The 23,635-nt window shown below is 52.1% G+C and overlaps 2 protein-coding genes across 2 annotated transcripts; one reads left to right on the forward strand and one right to left on the reverse strand.

Moving 5' to 3' along the window:
• Positions 1–13,907: 13,907 nt before the first annotated feature.
• On the forward strand, positions 13,908–15,269 carry CLAFUR5_05250 (Glucan endo-1,3-beta-glucosidase; the record flags this gene model as incomplete). Its single annotated transcript, XM_047904398.1, has 1 exon — positions 13,908–15,269. The coding sequence occupies one exon, from the start codon at positions 13,908–13,910 to the stop codon at positions 15,267–15,269; it is 1,362 nt and encodes a 453-aa protein (XP_047761402.1).
• Positions 15,270–22,152: 6,883 nt separating this feature from the next.
• Positions 22,153–22,524, reverse strand: CLAFUR5_05251 (uncharacterized protein; the record flags this gene model as incomplete). The annotated part of the gene is made up of 1 exon (XM_047904399.1): positions 22,153–22,524. The coding sequence occupies one exon, from the start codon at positions 22,522–22,524 to the stop codon at positions 22,153–22,155; it is 372 nt and encodes a 123-aa protein (XP_047761403.1).
• Positions 22,525–23,635: the final 1,111 nt, after the last annotated feature.

The raw sequence follows: 23,635 nt of genomic DNA on the forward strand, positions 1-23,635 counted from the left end.
ACTTTAGTAAGTGGACTGACATCCCCTTCTCGAACGCCGCTACCTTCGGTACCTAGGCAAACGCTAACCCCGACACCGCCTACGCTCTTATTAACCGCACCGTCTCCTCTTTCCGCGAGACCGCCTAGCAGGTCGAGCAAGCAAACAACTAAGTAACATACCTTCAAGGTATTGTAAACACCTTCTAGAACCTCGCCCCGTACGCCGATAACAACCGCCGCTAGCACTTCTCTAAGAAGGTCAACGACCTAGACGAGTTCGACGGCAACAAGAGCAAGTTTGAGGCATTTAAGACATAGCTCACTATCAAGCTGTTGGCTAATGCCGACCACTTTCCGTAAGAGAAGGACAAAGTCACGTACGTCTTCTCCCTCCTTCGGGGAGACGCCGCGGCTTAGGTATAACACTACATCGATAACGCTACGTAGACTATCGGCTGCCCGGACGTCCTCACCTTAATGCAGGACCTCCGTGCTGCCTTTAGTGATCCAGACCGTAGAGCCACCGCCTAGAACGCCATCCATAACCTCCTCTAGAAGAACAAGAGCTTCGCCGAGTACCTCGCGGCCTTTAACCGCGATATCGGGTTCACCGGCTATAACGAAGAGACTAAGAAGAGCACTCTCCGCCGTGGTTTGTTAGTAGAGCTTCTTCGAGCCCTCGAGGACAAGGACGTCGGTACTATAAGCTTCCGTAAGCTCGTCGAGACCTACTAGCGCCTCGACTCTAACATGAAATATACCGCCTCTCTCCTCGCTTCCCGTTCTTAAGGTCGTCAGCCTCGTAGTCCCGGAAGCCACTTCGCTACTCTACTAGGCGCCGCCGCTCCTACGGCTCTCCCTCCCGTCTCTATAGGTGACGCTATAGATCTCAGCGCTAGTGCCGCCGTCCCTCGAGTCTAGGGCCTCGTCAACGGTAAGCTCACTCCCGAAGAGAAGCTTCGCCGTCGCTAGGCCGGACTCTGCACCTACTGCGGCGGTCCAGGCCATATCGTAGCCAACTGTCCGTAGCTCGCTGCCCGTAACGCCCGCAACCCGGTTCGCGGCGCTATCGGCGCTATCGAGCCTACTCCTACTGCTCCCGCTAAGTAGGAAAAAGCCTAGGTCTTCCTCATCGACGCGATGAAGACCAAGAACAACGTTTACCGAAAGTGAAGAGAGGAAAGAAGTTGAGGATCAATATAGCACAGCTAGACCTATACGACGAGACGGGCAAGGACCACGCTTGTAAACCGTTCGTCACGAATGTAAATATCGGCTCAAAGAAACTCTCTTCTTCCAATCTCACTCTTATAGACACTGGCGCACTAGGCGAGTCTTTTATAGACTATAAACTCGCGACCTCTCTCAACCTCGAACCCTAGGAACTGAAGTACCCTCGCACCCTTGAACTCTTTGACGGCACGGAGACTACCACTAGTAAGATTACTTATGTTGTACACACGTTAATCACCCTCGGAGGCAAGCGTATGTCGATCACTAGCTTCCTTACGTCCCTACCGCATTAGAAGTTTATCCTCGGCCTCCCCTAGTTTAGACGACACCGACCTATTATCGACTGGACTTCCCTTACTGTCAGCTTCCCTCTAGAAGTTCCTCCGGCACCTCCGCCTTCTCCGCCGCCTTAGCGCGGTCCTGAGTATACCAAGATCTTCTAGGTAAACGCCGCTACCTTCACCACTGCTGCTAAGTAGCCTAAAGCTCAAGTCTTCGCCGCCTCTCTCCGCGATATCGACATCGCCCTCGAGAAGCTCGACAAGAAGCGTACACCTACCGACCCTGCTACGAAGGTCCCTCCTTAGGCACACCACATCCTCTACGTATTCGATGCTAAAGCCGTAGACGAGCTGCCTCCTTATCGCCCTTACGACCACAAGATTGAGCTAGAAGAAGGTGTAGAGACACCGTTCGGACCGTTATATTCTATGTCCCGAGAAGAGCTTATCGTCCTTAAGAGATACCTCGAAGAGAACCTGAAGAAGGGGTTCATTCGAGCGAGCCGTTCTAGCGCTAGCAGTCCCGTCATGTTCGTCAAGAAGCCCGGCGGTGGTCTACGCTTCTACGTAGACTACCGAGGCTTGAACGCTATTATAAAGAAGAACCGCTACCTAATACCGTTGATTTAGGAGACGCTCGAGCGCCTCTCTAAGGCCAAGTACTTCACTAAGCTCGATGTCATCGCTACGTTTAACAAGTTACGAATAGTAGAAGGACACGAGTATCTCACAGCCTTCCGTACTCGCTACGGGCTGTTCGAGTCGCTCGTTATGCCCTTCGGCGTTTATAACGGGCCTAGTACCTTCTAGAACTTCATTAACGACATCCTTTAGGAGTTCCTCGATCAGTTCTACACTGCCTACATCGACGACATCCTAGTCTATAGCGAGACCAAGGAGGAGCACCGCGAGCACGTCTATAAGGTCCTTTAGAAGCTCGTAGACGCCGGCTTGTAGCTCGACATCGACAAGTGCGAGTTTAAGAAGACCGAAGTCAAGTTCCTTAGTTTGATCATTACCGTAGACGGCATCAAGATGGACCAAGAGAAGATCGACGCTATCGTCGAATAGGATGCTCGTACGAACGTCAAAGAGGTCTAGGGTTTCCTAGGCTTTGCCAACTTCTATCGCCGCTTTATCTACGCATTTTCGGGCGTAGTACGCCCTTTGACGAAGCTCACGCGCAAGGGTAAGAAGTTCGCCTGGACCGACGAATGCTAGGAGGCTTTTGACTTGCTCAAAGCGAAGTTTGTTAAGAACCCGCTTCTATAGCACTTCGATTTCGAACTGGAGACCCGTGTAGAGACCGACGCATCCGACGGCGTGGTGGGCGGTGTCCTGCTACAACGCCGCTCGCCTAAATCCCCCTGGTTACCTATCGCCTTCCTCTCTAAGAAGATGACCGCCACGGAGTGTAACTACGAGATCTACGACAAGGAGCTTCTCGCCATCGTCAAAGCTTTCGAAGAGTGGCGCCCCGAGCTCGAGGGCTCTGCTATACCCGTCTAAGTAAGCTCCGACTATAAGAACCTCGTCTACTTTATGAAGAGCAAGCTACTCAATCGTCGCTAGGCCCGCTAGAGCGAGTTCCTCTCCCGGTTCAACTTCGTGATCTCGTACACGCCCGGCAAGGCTAACTCGATGGCCGACGCCCTTACCCGCCGCCCTGGTGACTCTCTAGTTGATCGAAGAGGGGGCCGGCAAATCGTAGAGCAACAAGTCATTAAAGAGTATAACCTCTCTTCCGAGCTTCGAGAGTACCTATCGAACGGCCAGCCTACGCTCGCCGCTTCCTTTACTACTCTCGTGCTCGCTCCTGCCTACCTTGACGAGAGTGACGATGAATCCGAGCCTGACAAATACGCCTCGGACGCTAAGGACTTGAACGACGATGAAGAGGGCTTAGTAACGACCGACGGCTCATCCGAATCAGACTTTAAGGGGTTTGATAATAAGGAGCAGCCCGAAGGCATTATGGCACGAGTACGAATAGCGTACGATGCCGACATAGACGCCTAAGAGTTAGTTTAGGCCCTTGAATCTGGCGCGAGGACATTCCCGGGCTTCTCGCTGTCCGAGTACGAGCTCTAGGAAGGTGTCGTCTACTTCCGTAAGAAGCTTTACGTACCGCAGCCCGAAGGCTCTAATATCCGAGCTGAGATTCTTCAAATCATCCACGACTCCGCCTCTAGGGGTAACCTAGGCGTAGCTAAGACCCACAAGCTCCTCGCTAGGTATTACTGGTGGCCGCATTCCTAGAAGGACATCCGCCGCTACGTGCTGAACTGCGCTACTTGCCGAAGAGCCAAAGCTAACCGCCACCGTCCCTACGGTCTCTTGCACCCTCTCCCGGCTCCTGATCGTCCGTAGAAGCACATCACTATAGACTTTATTACCGATCTTCCTTACGGCAAGACCTTTAGCGGCGTGAAAGCAAAGGCCCTTCTAGTGATCGTGGACCGTCACTCTAAGGACCGGTATATGATCCCGTGCTAGAGCATGACCGTAAAGGAGACTGCTCGCTTGTTCTACGAATTCGTCTGGCGCTTTCAAGGCCTCCCGGATAGCATCACCTCTGATAGAGGCACCCAGTTCATCTCGCACTTCTAGAAGCGTCTGTGTACTATCCTAGGCATCAAGCATAACCTCTCGACCAGTTTTTAGCCACAGACCGACGGCCAGACCGAAATTACGAACGCTATCCTCGAGCAGGTCCTTCGTTGCTTCGTCGACTACTACTAGAAGGATTGGCCTTAGCATATCCCTGCGGTGGAGTTCGCTACTCGTAACTGGGACTCGGAGACTACTAGCTACTCTCCCTTCTATACTACGAGAGGTTACTACCCTCGTATAGGTATAGAACTAGAAGAACCTCTCCCGCCTACCGAAGACGCAAACGAGCAAGTAGCAGACGAGTTCGCTACTATGCTCTTACAGATCTATGAAGAAGTTCACGACGAGATAGTGTACGCACAAGCAATCTACGAGGATCAAGCTAATCGTCGTCGCTAGCCAGCTCCCGACTACTAAGTAGGCGATATGGTCTACCTCAACTCCAAGAACATCAAGACGGACCGCCCCTCCAAGAAGCTGAACTGGAAGAACCTAGGTCCTTTTGAGATTACCGAGCGTATCAGTTCACACGCCTACCGTCTAGCTCTTCCTACGAACATAAAGATCCACGACGTCTTCCATCCCGTACGCCTTCGGCCGTCGGCTGAGGACCCATTCCCGAGCCAAAACCAAGACATGCCAGGTCCTCCCGATAAAGTAGAAGTCGACGAGCCTATTAACCTACCTTCTGACGACTATGCCGTCCGCAAGATCCGGGGAATCCGCGTAGAGCCTAACGACGTTGAAGGACTACCGCCGATCAAGTATGAAGTCGAATGGTAAGGTTGCCCTGAGTGGGATACCTCATGGGAACCTATCCAACATATCATCTTCAATCGTCAAGCAATCGAAGAATACTACGCCCGCGTAGACGGCCTAGAAGTCAACATCGGCAGGCTCTTCGAATCTGAGCTCTTCGACGGGGCTTACGAATGGTGTATCGACCATGACATCAGGCCTAGGCCTGGTACTGAAGCTGAACATCCTCGATATGTGGAACTACTACGGCTTCGTAGGAACTCAGCTTTGTTCGGGGGGGCTACTGTTATGGTCTCCCCACAGAGTGTACAGAAGGTGACTGTCATGGTCTCCCCACAGAGTGTACAGAAGGTGGGGACAGAAGAGCCTCAGAGTGCTCAGAAGTCGTCAAGAAGTGACAGTCCAGCTTGGTGTGTGAGCGCCAAGAATCACATACCCCGCAACATTCACTACGGGACCCAGCCCTCCAAATTCACCCCTCTACCAAACCTTGACAGATTCACTTCGGCTCGTGACTGTGTGACTCACGGCACTCCCGCGAGCACCCGCGACTGCGCTGGACCCTGGAAGAAGCACGTGGAAGACTCGGAACGTAGGGCAGGTTGGAATAAGGTTTTGAGCAAAGCTGCTGAGCGCGGCTTCGCACGGGTTAGCCCTGTTGATGCGGGGACACGCACTCGCGAGGGTCGCGTATAAATATCTGGCCTTCCCCAGGCCTCTCTTGCTTTCTTCGTCTTTTGTTTTGTGTAGCAATCATACTATACCCTTTTGCATCTGCACTTCGCACCTGCATTCTCGCTTTCACCCTTGCATCTCACAGGCCAGGCTCTCGCCCTGACACTATAGGAGTCACATGTCGAGCATGAGTAGTCTATCTATCTAGGATGTACTAAATTAGTGTTCCCCCTACTAGAAGTTAAGTCTATCTTTAGCTTATATAATGTCGCGGATGTATAGCTAGAATTAGCTCATTACGATTAGGTTCACCCTAACCGTAGGCGAGTAGTAGACTTCTAGTATTTTAAGGCGACGCTTACTAGTTATTATCTTGTATAGCAACTTAATAGTGCCCTTACTAACCGGCGTGACTGACCCCCCTACCCCCTAAGATGCTAGGGTAGACGCTAGTTCTTAGTAGGTCCCTTAGATAAAGAGGTCCTTTCTACTAATAAGGCTACCGTTAGTACTACTATCCTAGATAAAGACATTGTATAAGCTACGGTTATAGTAGATAGCTATAGCCTCTTAGCCGTTCTATTAGAAGTAGGTCTATTGTCCGCTACCCTAGATAAACATACGGTATTACTTCCCTTATATAGGTCTTAGTAGGCCGATTGCTAATATACTATCGCTATTATTATCGTCGATACGGCGCCGCTTATTGTCCTATCGCTACTACTATTGTTTCTCGGCCTAGCCTACTAGCGTAAGCGAGGGGTTCTTCTTCTAGCACTCCCCTTTATAGTGCTTACGGTAGTATATATATTTAGGGTAATCGAAGTGCCTCTTACGGCGGCGCTAGGTACGGCTATCGTTATTATCATTATAGTAGAAGGCGGTATTCTACTATATACTTAGCTAGAAGTTAACTACTACCGCTATTATATTGTTTAGTATCGCTTATAGTCTATTCGGCTCGCCTAGGAAGTAGGAGTGACTATTAACGTAGCTAATAATAAATTGGTTATATTCGCCGGATAGGGCTCGTAGGAACTAGTAGACTAGAAGGATGTCTAGTATAGTTACTAGTATATCGATGTCTTTTAGTTCTACTAATAGTGTCTTAATTACGTTACCGAGTACTATAATGTCGCTATTTAAGGACGCGAGGTGAGTCGTAAGTAGCTTCTTAAGTACTTGCCGAGCCTAGTTCATTTTATCCTTCTTAAACTATGCCTTAAGGTCGTCGAGGGCCTGTCGTACTGACTTGTTCGCTTCTCGTACCTTAAGAACGATCCCGTAGGCCGTAGTACTATATCTATTAAGGGGTCGACGACGAGAATCACCTGTACGTGGTGTCGGCTACGAACCTCTCGTCTAGCTACGAGAGAGCCAAGTATTCTCACGCTGGAGCGTCGTGGGCGCGACGGGCGCGTAGCGTAGGCGAAGCCGCGGCGAACAGAGGACTACCAGCAAAACGGGTATGAAAACCATCCGACGAGCGTGTACTCGTGTCGGGAGCGAGTCCCTCTTCTTTCTACGTGTAAGAAGGGCGCGGAACCGTGGCCTATACGCTCGACAGGACACCTCTGGTATGAGTGCAGAATTTTCACCTCCGGAGACCGCAAACCGAGCGGGCTAAGCGACGAACATTAGACGAGCGGACTACAGAACAACAACTGAGCGGACTATGCAACGGCGTCGAGCGGACTACGAAACAATCTGGTGTTTGCCAGCGGGCAATGCGGTGGGTAGGTGGACACGCGACGAAGCCTGTAAGGGCCTGTTGAACACCCGGTATGGGAACGAGGGTTTTGCCTGAGGCACTGCCTGTCCCGCTACACAACGCACCTAGTCTGACATGGTAGATTGCGACGAGGAAAAGACGATAGCCTGAGCAAGGAAAAGACGGCTGTTAGGACGGGGAAAAGACGTACAATGCAAGTGGATTAGTTCTGTGATCGGGGAGGATCGAGGGCAGGGTGATAAGGAACTTCATATTGGTTAGTAGGTGGAAACGCAAGGAGTACGCTGCCCGGCGTGGTGTGTGCCCCGAGCAGACCTGCGAGGCATGGACGGCCGCTTTCTAGAGATAGGCTGCGGTAACGCGAAGGGCGTCAAAACCTGGGGCGTGGTGTACACTGGCAGCGACGGCTGACACTGTCTGTACAGCCCGAGAGGACGGATGCGCATGTCGGTCAATAGAGAGCACTAAAGGGCTCAGGCCTATGGAGGTGGATATTGGCTTAAGGAGCAAACAGGGAGGGAGGGCGTAGAGGGAAGCTTTTGCTCCGGGCTAACCTCTCGAAACGAGGCTACACGGTGGTGCTAGATGAGTGGGAAAGCGCGGTTAAGACTTGTCACCTTATCTCGTAGCTAGCTTGCTAAATACGATTCCTTCCTTGCCAGTCCTTCCTCAGAGGCAGAACCACAAGACTAAGACTGGGCAGATACAAATCTGACAGCATGCCTACAGAGACAGGAATCCCACAGGGATCAACAATGTCTCCAATCCTGTTTCTCCTCTTTATGGCAGACCTGCCAGCAAAGCTAAACTCCAGAAACACATCAGCCTCAGGGTTTGTAGATGACACAAACATCCTAGCCTGGTCAGACAGCACAGAAGAGAACTGCAGAATCTTGCAGAAGAAACACAAGGAATGTGAGGAATGGGCCAGGAAACATGGAGCCAGATTTGCCCCAGAGAAGTATCAACTCATCCACTTCAGTAGAGCCAGAAACAGACACAATATGCAAGCCCCAATCACTATTCAGGGACACACAACAGAACCCTCAAGTGAATTAAGGGTGCTAGGAATATGGATGGATCCAAAGCTCAGCTGGGGACCACAGGTCAAGAAAGCACAGGCAAGAGCAGACAACAACAGGCAATCAATTGACAGGCTTACAGCCTCCACATGGGGAGCCACATTTGCGAAAGCAAAGGTTATGTACAAGGCCATTGTGAAGCCAGCCATGCTATATGGAGCCCAGATCTGGTCAGCCCAAGACAAGATCCCAAAGAGAATTGCAGATCCCATCAGCAGAGCCCAAGCCTCCTGTCTGAAAAAGGTGCTTGGAGCATACAAGTCAACTCCAACAAGGGTGGTCGAAATGGAGTCTGGCTCCCCACCAGCCAAGCTCTACCTTCAAGGGTTGAGATACCAGTATGCAGGAAAGACGTCTGCATACCCAGCCCAGCTAGTAATCCAGAAGGCAGTCAACAAAATCAGGAGCCAGTGCACAAGAAGGCACAGACAAGCAAGACCCAACCCAGCCCCACAGAAGCAGCAGGACCTGCAGAAGTTCAAAGAACTAACAGAACAGCTGCACCTAGCCCAGCAGGAACAGGACAGAAGGGCTCAAGGGAGAGGATCAGCAGCCAGCCAAGGGAAGAAGCAACAGTCTCTAGCTGAAAGGATGGCAGGACTCCTCTGGAAGACTGAATGGACAAGAACCCCACAGAGGCCAGGAACCCCAAAGGCACTCCAACAGTTTGGTAGCCACAACTACCTACTGTACTCAGACCTGACCAGGTCAGAAGCAAGCATAGCAATACAAATCCGCTCTGAACACATCGGAGTCAGGGCATACCTGCATCAGAGAAAAGTCCCAGGTATCGAAGACAAGAGTTGCCCATGCGGCTACCTGTCCCAGAATGTCGAACATAGACTTCTGGTTTGCAAAGAATGGAGTACAGGGAGAGGTGAATGGAGGGCAAGGGCAAGGAACAGAAACTTCCAAGCCATGATCAGCAATAAGGGAGACCTCCAGAGAATTACAAGGTGGATCATCCACCAAGGATTTTTGGAGCAGTTCTCTCTTACTAGGGAAACAGAGAGATGGATTGAGGAGAGAAAGAAGGAGGAGGAGAGCAGGAAGAGGGGGACAACTCTAGGGTTGCAGACAAGGTAGTCAGAGGCTAACCACCATGACACTAGTGCACCCTAATGGAAGGAAAACTGAGAACTCATGGCAAGGAAGCTATTAGAGAAGGAGAGGAGGTTTTTACCTAGGAATAGGTTTCCTACCTTATGCAGTAACATATATAGACATAAACCCGCATGGGCCGGAGGGCACCACAACGGGTAAATGAATTATCTATCTATCTATCTATATCTATTAAGGACCTCGGCGTAGGCCTAGAAGCGCTTCTTATCCTACGGCTCTGCCCGCTTATTATATATAGCGTCGGTTTCGCCTATATCTATCTTAAGTAGGTCTAGCCTTATAGAGTTATTAATAATACCCGCTCTTAATAAGTAGTATATCGATAGAGCGTATCTATATAGTGATTTGTTCTAGGCGAGTTAGTGGCTCGATACGCTTATTCTTAGTAACCTTAACAGTAGTGACGTTAATTAACGAGGACATAATAGCTAAAGAGGATAACAAGTACTTATGCTCTAAGAAGGGACGAGTACTTATGCTCTATATTTTATAGCTGCTTGGCCTGATATATATGTCTATGACTATATAATCTAATCCCTTATATATATGTCTGTTATATAAGTGCCGTAGCACTATAGACTTGTTTTACTAAGGGAGATGTATAGGCCGTGAAGGTCGGATATCGGTTCTTTTGCCGTTACCTCCTTGTTTAGCGATAGCTATAACGACGCCGCTTGTTTATAGGCGCGTCGGCCTTAGTACGTAGTGTAACTAGTATTGCTAATCGTGTGTGTGTGTGTAGGGCACGTTGTGTGGCCGTAGCCTACGGTCGTGTCGCTCGAAGGGTCTAGTGAAAATTGTGATTTCCGGCCTTAGCGTGTGTACGACAGCGACGGTAACGTTGCGGCGGCGACGATAGCACCTCTAAAGGTCGTTTGCAGTACTATAGCACGTATTAGCAGAGTCTAGTACATCTACAGGTGTCGGATAACGCCCCCGGGCTCATAACCTATCAGTTATAGATTGATAGTTGATATTGTTATAGGTCGCTAGGTGTCTAATAGTAGAGATGCAACCCTAGTCCGTAGCCATACGTGACTACATACGCTGGTGCACGGGCATTCACTTCAACACGATGTTGGGAGCGCCGAATTAGCGACAGACGAGGGAGGAATTTGAACGACACCTCGTAGGACACACAACGGTATGTGATTGGTCGGCTTCTCCCTCACTGCAGTCCGTGGCTTGGCGTGAGCGTCTCACATCGTCATCCGAGTCACATCCTCTCTTATTATAGATAGATTTGTCATTCCCCTGTTCTAGGACCCTATTCAGCCTATGCAGGTATATATCTATTGTTATGTATAAAGGGAAACCCGAATAGGTGAAAACCCTTCCCGCCCCCTCCTTCTCCTTATCTAGATTAGCTTTCCCTCTGAACGTGCGTAGTCCATGTCACTACCCCGTTAGCCCCCGCTCCTAGCCGGTCTCGTCGCGCTGCGCCGTGTCCTCTCTTCCTGCACTGCTCCTACTAGGCGGTACTGTTCTAGCCAGCCCTTCTCTAGTATCCAGTTCGTAATGCGCCGTAGGTCCTCAACGTTGTTAAGAAGTGCCCCAATCGTCCGGTTCCTCGCCTTTGCCATCCACTCCCCCCTTCCTAGCGACCACCTCGGACAGACGAGGAGTGCGTGCCGTACATTCTGGGAGTGATAGCCGCAGGGGCAGCTAGTATTCGTGTATTCTGGAACCTTCCTCCATGATAGGTACCCCTGGAGGCCGATGTGTTCGCTTCGCAGTTGGGTTGCTATACTACTCTGTGCCCTCGTAAGGCGGTAGTGGATGAGCTTCGGGGGGTGCTTGACCGCGGATTTCGTAGCTGACCATTCCTTAGGTTGTCCCGCTGGCTGAGGGCGTCCACTATGCCCTGCAACCTGGTTGTTCCACCTCTCTTCCCATAGTTGCTCTACAAACGATTTCTCACCCTCCCATTGTGTTGCTAGCTGTTCGTCCCTTGCCCGGTAGTTCGGCTCGTTTCCGGGTCGAATGCCCTTATGCGCTGGTACTGATTCGCGGGCCCTTGCGACTGCACTGGCGATGACCTTCTGTACTGGGCCTGTCTTATTATATTGTCTGCTATGCTTACGATCAGAATGTGATTGACGCACTGTACCTCCACGTACTCTAGTCGTGTCGGAGTATTTGATGATGTATGAAAGCAGTCGTGCCCCGTCGATAACAGTGCGGGACTGCCCTCTGCGTACATGAGGAAGTCTTGTTAACAACACTCGAGGCCAACTCGATTACAGATACATACATCAGTACGATAATTGAAGCTGTGCCGGGGCGAGGTATCGGTTTTGTGAGACTCTTTTCGACCTCGTCAGCGCCTTTTACCCACTTCCAGCTATCATTAGTCCGCCCATAATGGCTCATCATCACACAAGCACATAGCCTACTCTTCGTGAGATATATGCCTTTTCCGGTGGCGTGAGAACCCAAACCCGCAGGTAGCGTCTCGCACAACATGAGGTGAATGCTAAGTGGCTACCTTAGCGGCCATGAGAATGCACCACGGTGCTCTAGTGCAGGCACTATCTCCCTTACATGGCAAAGAGTTCGACGCGGTCGTTCACTGCCGGTCTTCTTTGTGCCTTGGTCGATGGTCAAGCAGCTTCTTGAAGAGAATGTCAAGCCTCGCGACGAGATACCCATCGCTGGATCTGCCTCGCCTCGCCTCGAAGATCGTGATGATCTCTAAGCCGTGCTGCGGGAGTTGTTGAGCGTGTTCCCAAGGCTGAAGGAAGTCGATGAGCGTTCAGCGCTTTACCCCGACGGCTGAATACGCCGCATCTTCAGCGAGTAGAGCATTGTCAAGTCAGCAAGGATGGACCAGGCATACATGAGTCGGTTGCCAACTCCCTTGCAGCAGAAATCAAACATGCGTCAGAGCATATGACTACATTGCCAGTAGATGCAGTGCACTGACAAGGTCACGATGTCAGCCAAGCCATCACATCTGCAAGGGCAGACAAACAGCCAGGTCTTCTGACAGAAGGCGGGTTGAAGTCACTTCAGGAACGACACCGGCATTAGCTACGCATGGCGATTCAAACGATCTAGGGAGGGTTGATGTTCTCGAGTCGATGCTCGGCGGAGCGCTTCCACAGTCTCTGCGGATACTTTCGCCACCGCCTTGGCATCCTACTGATGGATAGCCACTCGAAATCTCGTACATCCGGCTACGTGTTCTGGCGAGATGCGCTACGTAACCTGTCTTTGGTTGAGGTGAGGCACCCAAGGCCACCGAAAGTATGGAGTGATCTAGCTTAGCCACGACGTCGATCCACTGTCCCAATTAGTAAGCTGGAATTCCAGCGCAGGTGCTCGAACTCGGTCACCTGCCCGAATAGACTTCAATACATTCCAGATCCTTGGTAGCAATGGCTGCAGTAGAGAGCCACTGACGAGGCTAGTAACAGTACGCTGTCGGACTGTAGTCGTACGTGGAGTGATCTATCGGGAATGCGAGGTCGATTCATCATTCCTAACGAAAGTCTTCGAGGATAGCAGCGCAAGAGCTCGAATTTGGACAGCTGTCCGGATGGGCTCCAACTCCTTCCTGACACACGGTAGCAATGACTGCAACAGAGAGCCGCTGACGGGGCGAGTGGGAATGCGCTGTCTTACTATAATCGTGACCTGACGGAATGGGGAGATCGATCCATCGCCTTGAACGAAGGGCTTGGTTGATGTCGACGCGATCGCTCAAGTCGCAACACCTGTCCTAATAGACTCCGACAAGATTCAGACCTGCGGAAGCAACACTCGCCGGAGAGTCATACCTAGTAAACGAAGCGGAGCAGAAATGCCGCGCGCTGCTGGACTGCGATCGCCGGACGGCCGTGCCGATTGACGGAGACTCCGGTACTATGTGCATACGTATAACATTCTGGAAGGACACCTGTCCAAAGTCAGCGCCGTGCACAGCTTGATACCAGCCAGTTGGGGTTTTTGAAACATCAGGCTTCTCACAGCCTTGCTCAGCTTGATTACTGCAGCACTACCCACACCTCCGCTGCACATTTGCTACCCCAACACTTTCTATTTCTCCTCTTCTGTAGTCCGAAACGCAATGACTGCGTCGACTACCCCTCGTCACTTGGCGCATTCGTATTGATCTTCGCAGACGTCGGGGCTGTCTGCGCACCGAATGACCCATTATGAAGCCCCACGATGCTTTCCGTCGGGAAGGACGCAGCAAAAAGCGCGCTGTGGAATAAGGGTAAGCGATTCTGACTACAGTCAACGTGTCAGCAGCTGGTCACACTGTCCTGGACCCACCGTCGAAATTGTGGCTCAAATGTGCACAGGATCTTTCGAAGTCCCCCTTCTCTTTTCATCCTTCATCCGTACTATCCTCCGGTCCTCTTCACCCCTTCAGACTCTTTCAATCACCACCTTCACCTACTACACATCCACCGATCTCACGATGCCGCCATATCTCCTCGCCGCACGTCTCATTGCAGTTCTTGCCGGCGCCGCGTCTGTCGGTGCGACACCTGTCAATTCTAACTCCACCATCAGCAGCGACCTCTCTGGCCGTGACTCCATGATTGCGACCGCAGAGCTTCCTGCACCAGGATCGAAGTATCGCCTGGTATCCGAGCAGCAAGCCACCGCCGCACCTGGAACATGCTCGCAAGACATCACTCTCATCAACGAGTGCGCCGGAGGCTCTCGCGGCGAATGCCAGGGCACCGTGACGGCTTACATCTACGGCTTGGTTTCAGTCCACGCAGGCTGGACTTTCATGCGCCCAGACAGCCAGTTCTTCCCGCTGGGGGCTGAAGTACAAGAAGTCCCGCAGGACCAAGTCGCTATTCGCATTCCAGAGGGAGGAAGAGTCGATATTCGTCTGCCTGACTGCATGTCAAGCGGTCGTATCGTCTCAGTCGCCAACGGCGATGCATTGCACTTCTCCGGCAGCAAAGGGGAAGTCCGAGCACCCTCGGAGGTCAATCCCTCGGAGCCCAGTCATGACAGCTTCTGGTCCTTCATGGAGCTCACACTGGATCCGAATGACGGCTTAACCGTGAATCCATCTCAGGTAGACTCGGCCGGAATTCCTGTTGCTGTGGAACTGGAGCACTTCGACGGCGACCGTGATCCTGTAGTCACTGGAGGTATGAAGGCGGATGCAGTCGCCACAATCTGCGAGAAGTTGGCAACGCAAGCGCTGGCAGATGGGCAACCGTGGGACAAGCTGTGCCACCGGAGCAACACAACTGGCGCTTATGTCCGAGCTTCCTCACCGATGATGTACATCAACGGTGGTAACCCGACAGCCTTCCAGGACTACTACGAGCCATATATTGACCAAGTCTGGGAGCAGTATCGCAACCAGGATCTCGTCTTCGATGTTGGAAGCTCCGGCAACCACACATTCCGGGTCGGCCCAGACGACCAGCTCCGTTCTGTCAACAGCACCGTCTCGTTCTCGAAGCCATGCACTCGAGACATCTTCACCTGCGCCACGGGTCCTTTCACCGAGAACGGAGACCCGTTTCATAACCAGATTGTTGCCCGGTTATGTGCTGCCTTCGTTCGAAGCACAATTCATACTGGCCATGTCCAGCCCAGCGATGCGCTCCCACACAAGCGTTACTACCAGGGGAACCCCAGCAACCATTATGCAAAGTTCGTGCACGAAGTCAGCAAAAATGGCAAGGGTTATGCTTTTCCAGTGGACTGGGTGGACGGACCAAGCGTAGCAGACAAGGACATGCCGCATGGGCAGATCACCATCAAGAACCCCGGAAGACTGACAGTGACCATCGGTGGTTGGAGGTAGTGAGCGTTGTGCGGATATGCAAATGTGTTTCTGGGACCGACGATGGGTCCATGGCGTTCTGGGGGATATGGCAAAGGCCTGACAGGTTGCATTGGACGCGATATACCCACTGAGTACGCTTGGTATTGAGCGTAAAGGTCAAAGCATTAACAGTCCCAAGCGTGAATAGTAAATCTGAATCGATTCTTCCTTTTCATGTTCGCGCGCCTTCCATGAGTACCCACTCCTTAAAGCGTCGCAGTTGAAGCGTGAGTCATGACGTGCTTGATGTCCCATTCAAGCTGACTTACTGCAGAGTTGTAGGTCTGCATCCCATTCTCCTTTGCCAAAGTCTGCAAGCGTTGCATAGCGCGTCGATCTCGGATCCAGTCACATCGTCTGAGATACCAGTATACCTCTGGACCCTCCAAGACCTGCCTTATTCACGGTAGATGACAGCACTTTACTTTTCGACGTAGTCGTATAGGAACTTTCCAGCGCCCCATGCTGCGAAAGTGCTAGAGAGGATTGGAGAGCCCAAGATGACCATGACGTTGCCCCAGTCATTTTAGACTCCTGGGTAGGCGAATCCGCGAACGCAAGACCAAACAGCAGTTCCAAGAGGGATGGTGCGGGCGATTTGGTAGATGAGTTGAGAACAGAGAGATGGTCCATTCACCGAGAATGCTGTCTGTTGGACTCTGTTCCAAGACGAGGCAGAATCCAACAGACAGCATTCTCGGTGAATGGTGCAACGAACATCGAGACCCACATGCAGCAATCCAAGATTCTGCCTCGATCCTGCCATCATCGCCGGAAAGGCCAGCGTTTTCCCCTCCCAAGAGTCCTTCCAGTATTGAGGGACTGTCGGGGGAATTTATTGTGTTTCGTATCAGCAGTCCCCATCTTCTCCTGAGGCTCCAGATGCCTGTCAGGTCTGATATGTCGCTGAACTCGTCGGAACTGATTTGGCTAGACACTGGAATCTCTGTTCCCTGTTAGTGTATTGAAACGCCTTGCCAGTACAGTGACTTACCAGACTGGTGCTGGGACACATCTTTGGACAAAGGCGACACCTCTCTGGAAGAAGGCTAACCATGGCACGTCTACGTTGGCCGTGCGTGGAAGCGATGGGTTTCTGAGGAGAGTCACGGATCGCGGTAGGTCCTGAGACTAGTACCAGACCTCATCATCTCGCTACACGTCCGAAAGCTCAGGGATCAGATGCAGGACAGGAAGCGCAAATGGACTTGATCTGCCTTGATTTGGTATTTTGAATCAAAAGAGCATCAATGATCGAGCCCTGTGGTGAGCTTTCAGTGTCTGGGCCGCTCAGTAGACCTGTCTATGAGCCGTGACTGCCAGACACGGAGAGGGGTCTAAAGGTCGTACTGCAGACGCCGCAAGCAGCAGCCTTGGACAGTCGACTGTCGCGGACCATAGTCTGTGTGTTAACGCGCAACTTGTCTCCCATGCTGCCATTTCCACAGCCAGCCCTCTTATACATGCCCTGCTTTCAAACACTTGCCAACCGTAGGGATCGTAGCTCAGGCCCAGAAGCATTGGTGGGACTCGCCGGACGGTGGTATCGAGTACTGGCTCTTGGCTAGCCTGTCGGAAGCTTGAAGGCCTTCGCAGAGATGGTTTTCAGCCTTGATCGGACATATACGTGGCCAGATAAGTACACTGCTTCCATGTTTGACGCTCAGTACAGTGTTATCAGCTGCCAATCAGAAGCAGCGCAAGGAGAGATCTTTTCGAGACCATCGGTCAATCTGCCGTGTGCTGAGATCTTGGCTCGGAAACCTGCGTCGCTTGGCAGAGACACGTGTATCATGAAAGGACTTTTGCCGTGTGTCAGATGAAATGCGCGGGCAGATTGCCGATGCAGAGGCTGCTAACAAGGACGCCATCCGTTTATTAAGCGATTGCGGAGTACAGGTCTCCTTTAATCGTCAGTAGAGCAACATCGCGCCAACACATTCGAAGCAGAAGCGATTCTGCGCATGGATCACCCCAACAGAACATCCTTCGTCCAAGGTGCTCGATGTGATCGGCGGAAGTCATGGCTGCCATGGCTTGTGGAATGCGGCGGCCGCTTCTGCCGTTCGGCTAACCATTGATCTAAAGCTGTTGGTTTCGTAGGAGTCGCTATGTTCAAGAATGTGGTCGACTTTCGCTCGTCGCGACAGCGATTCGGCGCCGTACTGAACACCTGGTACACATGAGCAACTGGGGGCGCGCATCGCTCCAAAAAAAAAGGAATACCTTCAAGGTCCGCGATGCACTCGGCGCTGCTCACGACTGCCATTGCATGTAGACTCCGGCGGACACTTCCTTGAACTCCCCGATTCGACGCCAGATCATAGTGCCATCGTCGTCGCAAAAGCCAGCAATCTCGCTTCGCGTCCCAAGACTCCGTCGAGTCTTGAGGGAATGTCGCGGAATCTTGCTATGTTTTGTTGTACTTTTGGGCGACATTTGTTGAAAGTCTGATGCGTTTGTGTTTGTTTTAGATCCCTCTCCCAGGCAGGAAGCGGCACGTTGGGCCGCAGCGAGTGGGAGTGAGGTACGCCTGCCGTTCGTCGTTCTTTAAGGCTCTTTCGCCACTGCAGTTGCTACGCGAGCAGATTTGTCTTCCTCCCTGCTCATTGCCAATTCCGGCACAGGGTCGAGAACGCCACATCCCTTGCGTGTCCCACGCGTGGGACACTGCTGCACGAAAGTCAGGCCTCTCTACTACATTTCAGCTTTCCGTCAAGCACATCCAGCACAAAGCCATGACATCCTGAGCCCACCTCTGACAATACGTCTCTGTCCTATACCTCCTGCTCAGCAGTATATACGGTTGTCCTTCGGCCTGGGCAGTCATGCAGTCGTGCGTGGTGACAGATCTCACGGACATCTCCAACGGCAGGCACTTTGTGGTACATACCGATGCATCCTCATTCCAAATCAGAGTACAACACACTGTGACGGACACCGACCACAACAGCAAATGTCCGCGCATTTTCGAGAAAGTCAGCATGCAACCCCGATGACGCACGTTTCATCGAGACCTGGCCCGCAGCAGCTGTTGGAACAGCAAGACTCGCCGATTTCGATTTCGCGGGTCACATCGAGTGACACCTACCCATACATTACTCTGTCACCACCCAGCTGAGCCAAACTCGCTTTCAGTACGATTGGGGCTCGGGGAACAGTTGCAGGCGCTCGTCAAGGCGCAAGGCTTGTGAGTCTGGAACGACGCCTTTCCGTACCTGTGGCTTTCTGTGTGTCGATCCCGCCGAGTGATGGCATGGCTGGTGTTGGGCCAAGAAGGTCATTGTAGCGTATGGGGAGTGGTGGACATGAGATCAGATCAGGCATCTGGTGGTAATCGCTGTGGAAATGAGCGATACATGTATGGCCGATGCTGAGGTGGGGCCGGTCACAACAGCAAGAATAGCTGTAATGCCATCTCTTGGATTGTGTCAGCGCTGGTCCTTCAATACATACCGCTGTCAGGCATTCGTTATAACACGCTCTTACGCGGGTCGGTGACTTTCCGGATGTCTCCAGGGGCCTGGCCACGAACGAGACTGCGAGGATCTCAACCTCACCCGCTGCGACGCGAATCTTAGCAAAGGTATTGCCAAGTCTGTCGCAGTCCTTTCTCCATTGCCACTGCGTGCTGAGGACCAAATCTTTGCCAAGGGAGCTCGAAAGCTTATCGTCTGCATCGCTCAGTCGGCGTCATGTATCCATATGGGAAAGTGCTGACCACGGCAGTCCTCAATCGTGCAGTCGACATGGTGTATGTTAGACTTAGATGATGTGGTACATGTACCTGATCCCTAGTGCCAAGGCGCACTGCCTGTTTCACGCTCCATAGCGATCTGGTCAGGGTTGAAACTTCAGGCGATCAGTATAGACCGTAAAGAGAGCTGATACTACTGCCAAGACATCGTCAGGTCAGAGTATGTCTCTCCCGTCGTCGTTTCCTTGTAACTCACATTTTCTTTTCTCTGGGCTTGAGGAAGCGGTCATCACGGACTCGTGACTCGCTGCAGATCAATCAACCATCGCGGTTCGGGAGATGCTATCGTGATTTTGCGGACGACGATGGTGAGCCTGGAAGGGCGCAAAGCATGCGTTTGACATGCATGGACCGAGTGACTGGAGAGAGGTTACATAGATGACAGGATGGAATGGCGTCTGAGGCATGCTCCTACGGCCTTGGCACCGACATTGCATGGACTAGGATCGTTTGATGTGCAAAAGTTGCCATCTCGGCATTGGAAGTTCGGCATCGCTGCCACGGGAGATCCGATATGCCGGGCAGTCGAAAAGAAGGCTTTGGCAGCGGAGCTTGAGGTGAAAGCTGCTTCGATAATTTGACTCGCGCTTCTGCGGTATCGAGAGGCAGTAAGATGTCGTACCCACCGCGACGGTAGTGCTGCATCAGCGATATCTGCTCTCCAGAGAGATCCTGGAGGCTGGGACAGACCACTGCCGCAGAGCAGCAGAAGATGAGTGTCAGGTCGACCCATGAACGCCGGAAGCTGCATTTCGAAAGGGCCATGTCTTGCGTTTCCTTTGGGGTGCCGTAAAATAGCCTGGGGCCACGAGTCGACCGACCGCGTGCGGAAGGTTCTGCCTTGCTCGGTCAAGATGGGATGGATTCATGGTGGTTTTTGCTATGATGTCGAGTTGTATGCGCCGTGCCAGAACATTCGTCCATTTTGTTCCCACACAAGAAGCGGCCCTCTGCACAAGAGCCTGGGTGCTATTTGATCATCGCAGCAGCGTCATCTCGGCGTAGCAAGGACCTGCAGAGTAGAAGCGTTCTAGCCGTTGGCCGAGGTGCTCAATACACTGGGGTCGAAGCTGGAGCATGCGGAGAGCCATCTCGGGCATCGTAGAAAAGATAGAGCCTCCGGGGTGTGGTGGCAGTAGCTTTCTACTGCTTGAGACTGTCAAAAGATCGTCACCTGCTCGGGAAGGTCTTCAGGAGGGCGACAGCTGCCCGCGGGATCGGCACACTTTCCGCGTCAAAGTGATGTCCACTTACTTCCTCTCGAGTCTGTACCCAACGGCGGGCGTCGAATGGAAGGGGTCAAGATACAATTAGCACCTTCTGTGGCATGATTTCCTCGAAAGCCTTTCAGTGCTAGAGACTTGGCGTTGTAGAAACATGCCTTGGGAGTGCCCTTCCGGACATGTCGCACCAGTTCGCGTCATGCATTGGGTGTAATACCACCCGTGTGACCTATCTGATAGGGCTGAGAGCAGCATGCACGGCCTGGAGAAGGTGCTTAGGTTGTTGCCAAATGAGAGTCACTGAGAGTGTCGACGCGCTAGCCGTGTCGGTCCCCATGCACCCGCGAAGCGGGTGTTGGACAACCCAGTGATATTGGACACCTCAATAAAACCACGCTTTCCAACACGCGTATCTTCCATTCAACACGCGTTATCTGATCAATATGGTCGCTTCAATCTATCGTGAAGAAGAGGAGCTCATCAGTGAGGCCGTGCAGTGGTACTGCGACGCGTCAAATCCAGGTCCTGTCAAGCAGGTAGCCGCCAACTGGGGTGTCGATTACCAACGCTTCACAAGACGACTTCTCGGTCACAACTCACGCAGCACACGGCCGCGCACGCACACGGTGTTGACAGACGATCAAGAAGCTGTTCTTGCAACCTACTTGAGGAGGTGTGACAAGATAGGCGTATCCGCGCGACTCCGGATGGTTCAGATCAGCGCAAATTCGATCCTCAAGCGATACCATACTGGACCTAGTACTTGCATGACTTCGAGGCCTTCAGAAGGCAAGCAATGAAGCCAACAACCATCATAAGCGGCTTCAAGAAGTGTGGTATCTACCCCTTCAATCCGGAGCCAATATTGGCTCGTGCAAGGCAAGACCTAGCTGCTCTTCGATCGAATAAACGAGTCTCAACACCGGAGCCAATTTTCAACGATAAGCAGCTTCCAACAACAGTGAGGACCTTCGGTCGATACACTGCTGCGCTTATAGCTGATCCATTGATAGATGAGTCTATTAAGCAGCGACTGGAGCCACTCTTCCGTGGAGCCCAGATTGCTATCGTTGACGGCGCCGAAGCGGTAGCTGAATTGAACAACACCACGGTCCGCCAGAACGCTCGCAATGCTCGCAACACTCAGAAGAGACAACACCTTCAGCGTGGAGGTGTCATGAAGGCTATCAACGCAAGAGCTGCTATACAAGAACGTGAAGAGAACACAGTAAAATAGCTTGAAGCCCAGCTAGCACGTGCAAGAACAGGTGAATTGAGACACCGGATAAGCAAGATTATAAGCTATATCAAGGGGACATACAACAGACCTGCTTATTCAGTGGAGAGACGGAAGATTATGCCAATATGGCTTGCCTGTATGGACGATATAGCCAATAGATAGTTGAATACACCTCATTGATATCGTTGAGGTGTCCAATATCACTGGGTCGTCCAACACCCGCTTCGCGGGTGCATGGGGACCGACACGGCTAGGGGAGTGCCTTCTGGAGCACGATCCCTGTCAAAACCACAGCCTTCTTGTCCTACTAGCGCCGCTTCCAGATGTGTGCCCGACTTTCACCCTCTCCAAGTAAGTCTTCCTCCTGCAAGCCAGTACGCGTTCTGCTTCCCGCCACTTTCACACATACAGCACCACCAACTTGACCGCACCAGCACCACCGCCATGTCCTCGCCACCCTCTCCGCCATCGCCGATGGCATCCTCGATGGGTTCACTTTGCCGTGCCCAGCAAATGATCGTTCCTTTGGCTGGACCTTGGCCGAGTATATCTGGGACTGCCTGCAGGAGATCGGCAGTTTTGCGCTGGCTGTTTGGTCGGTGGAGAAAGAGCTCGCCAACACTCCTCGACCTCTCCTCTCTCTCAAGAATCCTTTTCGCCGCGCCAACTCCAACTCCGCCACCACCAACCCTCCCCCTCCCTCTCCGCCTCCGCCTCCTCAGCAAGCGGTAGAAGCGCCAGCAGACTCGCCAACTGCATCGGCATCTTCATTGCGCCGCCGCACTGCACCCCAGGTGTAGGTGCACCACCACTTTGACGTCCAAGTCCCAGTCCTCTTCTAGGTAGTAAAGGAGCCCGGTCACTCATTGCGACATCGGATGACTCGCTGTAAGTCCTACGAAGAGTCTGGGCACCCGCGACCTTCGCGCATTCGAAGGAAAGAGAAAAGCCAAAAAATGGGCAGGACCCTCCATGGGTTATCCTTGTGCTTCGAATGTACAGCTGCATCGCCATCATGCACCATTGCAGGAAGCTTGTCGACCCAATCAGGACGCTTCATGTACCGCTTCGACTCAGACTGTATCCTCTGAGGCAACAATCACGATGATTACGACTCAAGATCATGCGGCACAGGGATTTCTGGGCATTTATGCCTGGGGCCGGAGGGGAGTACGATACTCTGCCACGCTCAACAACAGCACGTTTTTTTCGACTTCGCACACCTTACACAAGTTGCTTCTCTTTTATCAACAACAACAGTGCATCACCACAACGCAGTACCTTCACGAATGCCAGTCAGCCACACAGAGAACGAAGGGTCTCCATTTCCGAGCTGTGCACTACACCAATGATTAACAACGTCAACATTGGAGGGCAAAAGCAACAGTGGAGAACAACTTGAACAGTGGACAGCAATGTTAGGGGTGGAAAAAAACGTCAACAGTGGACAATGATGTCGACAAATAAAAGCAACGTTGACAATTAACAACAACATCCACAGCGGACAACTTCAGCACGGTTTGATTGGGGACTTATCGACATCACGGCCTGCTACCGAACTTATTAGCATCACAGCTTGACTGAAGTGGCTATCAATCGCCAGGCGGATCTGAGGAGGCCGTCAATATTACCATCCACCTGATGAGATCATCGACATTGCTACCTCATCGAGGAGACAAACATCACGACTTGAAGGGGACGAGCGAAAGCACCGTTTGAGGGAGCAGAATGACGTCCGAGTTTAGACAGGCGTGCAATACACGGAAGAATCATCGCAAGAGGCACTATACCTGCACAAACAGGTCACCGATGACCTGGCAAGCATCTGATCGTTCAAGCGCTTGACCTCAAACAAGGCTGTCGTTCTGCATACTTTATCGCAGATTTGACAGTATACCAAGAAGGCGAGGAGGCGAAGACAGACCACATGTCATGAGCTTGGCGAGCTTTCCATTCCATGCACACCTCACAACACTCCGGACCGGACGACAGCTTGGCGAGCTGACCTGTCAATGAGTGGGAGGAGCGTAGGCAGCTCACCACAGTTGGCACTGCCACACTAATGCTTGAAACCTTGAGTGATACACGAGCGGAAGTGTGCACATTAGCGATCATCAGCACAAGG

Source organism: Fulvia fulva, chromosome 4, assembly GCF_020509005.1.
Source record: "Fulvia fulva chromosome 4, complete sequence".
NCBI classification, from domain to species: Eukaryota; Fungi; Ascomycota; class Dothideomycetes; order Mycosphaerellales; family Mycosphaerellaceae; genus Fulvia; species Fulvia fulva.